The sequence below is a fragment of the Penaeus vannamei genome, chromosome 42, assembly GCF_042767895.1.
Source record: "Penaeus vannamei isolate JL-2024 chromosome 42, ASM4276789v1, whole genome shotgun sequence".
NCBI classification, from domain to species: Eukaryota; Metazoa; Arthropoda; class Malacostraca; order Decapoda; family Penaeidae; genus Penaeus; species Penaeus vannamei.
Window position 1 is genome coordinate 17,718,219 of NC_091590.1, and position 7,898 is coordinate 17,726,116.

General features: G+C 25.7%; 1 protein-coding gene across 1 annotated transcript; it reads left to right on the plus strand.

Moving 5' to 3' along the window:
- The first annotated feature begins 5,603 nt into the window (after positions 1 to 5,603).
- LOC138860670 (cuticle protein AMP1A-like) lies at positions 5,604 to 6,576 on the plus strand. The gene is made up of 3 exons (XM_070118683.1): positions 5,604 to 5,663; positions 6,064 to 6,260; positions 6,453 to 6,576. Exons 1-3 carry the CDS (start codon positions 5,604 to 5,606, stop codon positions 6,574 to 6,576), a joined length of 381 nt encoding a protein of 126 aa, XP_069974784.1.
- The last annotated feature ends 1,322 nt before the right edge of the window (positions 6,577 to 7,898 follow it).

Below are 7,898 nucleotides of genomic sequence, written 5' to 3' on the forward strand. Positions count from 1 at the left end.
AACAATAATAAAGATATTATTATTTCTACTGTCATTATTAGTATGAAATTTATTAGAATAGAGTTAATTATTGCTATTATTGCAGTAATCATCAAAATTATCATTATATCATTTTATTTTTATTATCATTATTATTATTGTCATTATCATCATAATTATCATCATTATTGTTAATGATAAAGGAATGATCATGAAAATCATCATGATTATGAGTGGTAATGGCAAAATCATCATAATTATCATTTAAAAGCGAAAAAATGTTTTTTTCGACCTTTCTTTCAATAGGCTGTAATACGGTAGATTTTGCCGTTTTTTCGACTTTTGAAATTTTATTAGCTTTAGTCTTTATTTCAATATTAAATGACTCTATGATTATTAGTATCATCATTATCATTATTTTAATTATTCTTATGATTATCATCATTATAGTCATTATCGTCATGATTATCATTATCATTATTGCAGTTATAATGCTAATCATTACTTTCAATTTCATCATTATAACTATTTTTCATAATGATAATAACAATAATGATAATTTTAGAAATGATAATAAAAATAATACTCATTATGATAACAATAACAATATTATTGTTATTATCATTATTAGTAAAAAAAAAGTATTAGAATAGTTGTAATTATTGCTATTATTGCAGTAATTATGAAAATTATCATTATAATTATCTTTTTATTATTATTATCATTATTGTCATTATCATAATTATCATTATTTTTAATAAAGGAATTATCATGAAAATCATCAGAATTACCTGAATTAATATTAAAATCATCATAATTATCATATAAAAGCGAAAAGTGTTTTTTTCGACCTTTCTCTGAAAAGGCTGTAATACGCTAGATTTTGCCATATTTTTCTACTTTTGGGATTAAATTAGTTTAAGCATTTGTTTCATTATAAATGGACTCAATGATTATCATCATTATAATCATTATCGTCATGATTACCCTTATTATCAATATCATTATTGCAGTTATAATGATTATCATACTAATTATTACTGTCATTTTCATCATTATAGCTATTTTTATAATGATAATAACAATAATGATAATTATAGAAATAAAAATGACAATAATACTCATTATAATAAGAATAATAATATGAAAATTATTAGAATAGTGTTAATTATTGCTATTATTGCAGTAACTATAAAAGAATATCATTATAATTATCATTTTATTATCAGTATCATTATTATTATTGTCATTATCATCACAATTATCATCAATATTGTTAATAATAAAGGAATTATCATGAAAATCATCATAATTACTTGAATTAATGTTAAAATCATAATAATTATCATTTAAAAGCGAAAAAGTTTTTTTTTCGACATTTCTCTGAAAAGGCATTAATATCCTAGATTTTTCTGTTTTTTTCGACTTTTGGATTTTATTAGTTTTAGCCTCTATTACATTATTAATTGACTCTCATTATAACTATTTTTATAATGATAATTTTAGAAATAATAATGACAATAATACTCATTATAATAATAATAATTGTGATATTATCTTTTCTATTGTCATTATTAGTATGAAGATTATTAGAATTATTAGAGTTAATAATTGCTATTATTGCAGTAATTATCAAAATTATCATTTTGATTATCATTCTATTATTATTATTATTATTATTGTCATTATCATCATAATTATCATCATTATTGTTAATAATAAAGGAATAATGAAAATCATCATAATTACCTGAATTAATGTTAAAATAATCATATTTATCATTTAAAAGCGAAAAAGTTTTTTTGTTTACTTTTATCTCAAAAATACGTTAGATTTTGCCACTTTTTTCGACTTTTGGGATTTAATTAGCTTTAGCCTTTATTTCTTTATAAATGGACTCTGATTATGGACTATGATTAGTAATATCATCATTATCATCATTATTGTCATTATTCTTATGATTATAGTCATTATAGTCATTCTCGTCATGATTATCATTATTGTCATTATCATTATTTCAGTTAAAATGCTAATTATTACTGTGATTTATATTATTATAACTATTTTTATAATGGTAATGATAATGATAATTTTAGAAATAATAATGACAATAATACTCATTATAATAACAATAATAATTATATTATTATTTCTATTGTCGTTATTATTATGAAATTTATTAGAATAGCTATAGAATTGCTATTATTGCAGTAATTATCAAAATTATCATTATAATTATCATTTTATTATCATTATCATTATTATTATTGTCATTATCATCATAATTATTATCATTATTGTTACTAATAAAGGAATTATCATGAAAATCATCATAATTACCTGAATTAATGTTAAAATCATCATAATTATCATTTAAAAGCGAAATGGGTTTTGTTCGACCATTCTCTCCAAAGGATAGATTTTGCGGTTTTTTCGACTTTTTGGGATTTTATTAGTGTTAGCATTTATTTCATTATAAATGGACTATATGATTATTATTATCATCATTATCATCATCATTGTCAGTATTCTTATGATTATCATTCTTATAGTCATTATCGTCATGATTATCATTATTATCATTATCATTATTGCAGTTATAATGCTAATTATTACTGTCATTTTCATCATTATAACTATTTTTATAATGATAATAACAATAATGATAATTTTAGAAATAATAATGACAATAATACTCATTATAATAACAATAATAATGATATTTCTATTTTCATTATTAGTATGCAAATTATTAGAATAGAGTTAATTATTGCTATTATTGCAGTAATTATCAAAATCATCATTAAAATTATCATTTAATTATTATCGTTATTATTATTGTCATTATCATCATAATTATCATTATTATTGTTAACATTAAAGGAATTATCATGAAAATCATAATAATTGCCTAAATTAATGTTAAAATCATCACATATATCATTTAAAAGCGAAAAAAAGTTTTTTTTCGACCTTTTTCTCAAAAGGCTGTAATACGATTGATTTTGCAGTTTTTCGACTTTTGTAATTTTATTATTTTTAGCCTTTATTTCATTATAAATGGACTCTATGATTATTTTTATCATCATTATCATCTTTATTGTCATTATTCTTATGATAATCATCATTATAGTCATTATCGTCATGATTATCATTATTATCATTATCATTATTGAAGTTATAATGCTAATTATTGCTGTCATTTTCATCATTATAACTTTTTTATAATGATAATAACAATAGTGATGAATTTAGAAATAATAATGAGAATAATACTCATTATAAAAACAATAATGATATTATCATTTCTATTGTTATTATTAGTATGAAAATTATCAGAATATAGTTAATTATTGCTATTATATCAGTAATTATCAAAATTATCATTATAATTATCATTGTATTATTATTATCAGTGTTATTATTGTCATTATCATCATAATTATCATCATTGTTGTTAAAAATAAAGGAATTATCATGAACATCATTATAATTACCTGAATTAATGTTAAAATCATCATAATTATCATTTAAAAGCGAAAAAGTTTTTCGACCTTTCTCTCAAAACGCTGCAATACGCTAGATTTTGCCGTTTTTTTCGACTTATGGGATTTTATTAGGTTTAGCCTTTATTTCATTATAAGTGGACTCTATGATTATTATTATTATCATCATTATTGTCATTATTCTTATGATTATCATCATTATTGTCATTATCGTCATGATTATCATTATTATCATGATCATTATTGCAGTTATAGTGCTAATTACTACTGTCATTTTCATCATTATAACTATTTTTATAATGATAACAATAATGATAATTTTAGAAATAATAATGACAATAATACTCATTATAATAACAATAATAAGGATATTATTATTTCTATTGTCATTATTAGTATGAAAATTATTAGAATAGAGTTAATTATTGCTATTATTGAAGTAATTATCAAAATTATCATTATAATTACCATTTTTTTATTATTGTTATTATCATTATTGTCATTATCATCATAATTATCATCATTATTGTTAATAATAAAGGAATATATATATATATATATAAAACATTTCTTGTGTGTTTTGAGTTTCGTTTGTATGATTCTTTAAGATATTACCGAGACAAGACAGTATGTGGCCTTTGAAATATAATGTGTTTATGAACGTTTGTTTGTGTGTGCTTTATAGGAAAAAAAAAACATACATTCAAGTGCTTTCCTTTATTAGCACCGTTTGCTTCATGTATTGTTTTCGGCTTTATATGTAAAGGATTAGATAGTTTCCGTATTTCAACACAATAATCATCTTCATTGTCATTATCTTTTCTGTTAGTTTTTTTTCTGTAGCCCACAATTTTGGAATACTATAGGCACTTTTTTTTATTATTATTATTATTTTTTTTTTTGTGATCTGCCTTTTCTCTCTTACTAATATTTTGATATAATTAGTATTTCCATTACCATTATTGTTTTGATATCATTAGCATTGTTTATTTCTCGCCCTTGCGCCTTTCTGTTACTGTGTTTAATACCTATTTTCTTGATTCCTTTACTCAGTCTTTGTAATATGAAATCCCAGACTAAACAAGTACCATGTCCCATCCCGCATAGGCCGGCCTTCTGTTGCTGTATAATAACAATAATAATGATTTTATCATTATTTCCATTGTCATTATTAGTATGAAAATTACTAGAATAAAGTTAATTATTGCAATTATTGCAGTAATTATCAAAATTATCATTATAATTATCATTTTATTATTATTATCATTATTATTATTATTACCATTATTATTAATGTCATTATCATCATAATTATCATCATTATTGTTAATAATCCAGGAATTATCATGAAAATCATCATAATTACCTGAAATGCTGTTAAAATCATCATAATTATCAATATCCTAGATTTTGCCGTTTTTTCGCCTTAAGGAACTTTATAAGTTTTAGCCTTTATTTCATTATAAATGGACTTTACGATTATTATTATCATCATTATGGTCATTATTCTGATGATTATCATCATTATAGTCATTATCGTCATGATTATCATTATTATCATTATCATTATTGCAATTATAGTGCTGATTATTACTGTCATTTTCATCATTATAATTATTTTTATAATGATAATAACAATAATGACAATTTTAGAAATGATAATGACAATAATACTCATTATAATAACAATAATAATGATATCATTATTTCTATTTTTATTATTAGAATGAAAATTATTAGAATAGAGTTAATTATTGCTTTTATTGTAGTAATTATCAAAATTCTCATTATAATTATCATATGATTATTATTATCGTTATTATTATTGTCATTATCATCATAATTATCATCATTATTGTTAATAATAAAGGAATTATCATGAAAATCATCATAATTACTTGAATTAATGTTAAATTCATCATAATTATCATTTAAAAGCGAGAAGGTTTTTTTTTCGACCTTTCTCTCAAAAGGCTGTAATACGCTAGAGTTAAAACAGAACCTCGTTAATGATTTTGTGTGTGTGGTTAATTTATATATATATATATATATATATATATATATATATATATATATATATATATATATATATATATATATATAACTTTTCTTGCGTGTATGGGTCCCCGTTTTGAGTTTCGTTTGTATGATTCTTTAAGATATTACCGAGACAAGACAGTATGTTACCTTTGAAATATATTGTGTTTATGAACCTGTGTGTGTGTGATTTAAAAAAAAAATACATTCAAGGATTTTTCTTTATTAGCAGCGTTTGCTTCATGTTGTATTTTTTTCGGCTTTATATGTAAAGGATTAGATAGTTTCCGTATTTCAACACAATAACCATTTTCCTTGTCATTACCTTTTCTATTAGTTTTTTTTTTCTGTGGCCTACAATTTTGGAATACTATAGGCTTTTTTTTTTCGTGATTTGACTTTTCTCTCTTACAAATATTTTGATATAATTAGTATTTCCATTACCATTATTGTTTTGATATCATTAGCATTTTGTATTTCTCGCTCTTGCGCCTTTCTGTTACTGTTTAATACCTATTTCTTTGATTCCCATCCCGCACAGGCCGGCCTTCTGCTGCTGTCCGTCCTCGTCTCGGAGGCGGCCGAGAATCCTTACTCCGCGCCCATCACTATCCTGAAGGACGACCGAACGCAGGACGCCTACGGTGGCTACTCCTTCGACTTCGAGTCCGGCAACGGCATCGTTTGGCAGGAGTCCGGGAAGGAGAGCGACGGACAGGCGAAGCAGGGAGGCTGGAGGTGAGCATCGGGCCTCGACACTCTGGATATAATTGTCTATTCATCTCTCTATTATCTTTTTATCTTTGTGTCTATGTATGTTTTTCGTAAGTACACCAGCAATTTACCACAAAACTCTGCGAAAGCAAACAGTTAGCGAAATCAGCAGGTTACGAAGGATTCAGCATCTTCAACGAAACCCCTTCCCCGCAGATACGGATCCCCCGAGGGCGTCCCCGTCGAGATCTCCTTCGTGGCCGACCAAGGGGGGTACCAACCCCAGGGGGCGATCATCCCCGTGGCTCCACCCCTTCCCTACCAGAGATCCGGGAACTAAGATCCTTTTCTTTAAGTGAAAGTGAAGTACCTTTATCACTGCTACTTTTGTTTTTGTTCTTATTTTTCTCCTTCTTATCAATGTTGTTTCTTCATTCTTTCTCCATCTTCTTCATCTTCTTCTCTTCCATCTCCTGCCCCCAAAATATCTAGCCAAAGAAATTATTTTTTCTTTTTGTGAAATGAAGGGTCATTTTTAATAATCTTGCTTCACAATAATACAAAATAAGCCATTCTCTCTCTCTCTCTTTCTCCCGCTCTCTCTCTCTCTTTCTCTCTCTCTCTCTCTCTCTTTCTCTCTCTCAATCTCACTCCGTTTCTCTCTCTCTGTCTATCTATCTATTCATCTATCCATCTCTCTCTCTCTCTCCGTTTCTCTCTCTGTCTATCATTCATCTATCAGTCTCTCTCTCTCTCTCTCTCTCTCTGTCTCTCTCTGTGTCTGTCTCTGTCTCTCTCCGTTTCTGTCTCTGCCTATCTATTCATCTATCCATCTCTTTCTCTCTCTCTTTTTCTCTCCCTCTCTCTCCCTCCCTCCCCCCCCTCTCTCTCTTTCTTTTTTTCTCTTTACGATTAGGTTATTTTAATTTGGTTTTCCTCGGTGTTAATCTATATTTGTCAAAATTAGCATTGATTTCCAGTTGGCTGATTGCACAATTTTGACCGGGTTCTTATATGAAAGTGAATGATAAACTAATAAAGATATCGTAAAAACGATACTCTTTTATTGATATTATGGATTATCCTCTTTCGTAAAAACTAATTTCAAAATACTTCTACTTTCTTAACTGCTTAACCATCCTATCATCTATCTATCTATTTCTATCCCTTTCTATCCCTCATCTATATATCTATTTCTATCCCTAATCCCGCATCTATCTATTGGCATATATGTAAATGATCTTTTTATCCTTGATATCATTATTTGTTGTATGTTTATTAATGTACGTTTGTGCTGTGAAAATGAACGGGCTCTCCATAGAAAACAGTTTGCGTGAAAGAAGGGGGAGCTCCCTAAATTTTGATGTGAATAAATATTATTGCAAAATATTAGATTCGGACTTTTATTCAGAGCAACTCAGACTAAGATACATATACATACATTTTCAAGATTATTATCATTATCATTATTATCATTATTGTTATCTATTACCATTATTATTGTTACTTTTAGTATCGTCATCATCATTGTTGATATCATTATTATCATTATTTATCAACATTGTTGCTCTCACTTTCACCATTTTTTATTACTATTATCATTATCGTTATTATTGTTGTTGCTGCTGTTATCATTATCATTATTATCATTATAATGTTATT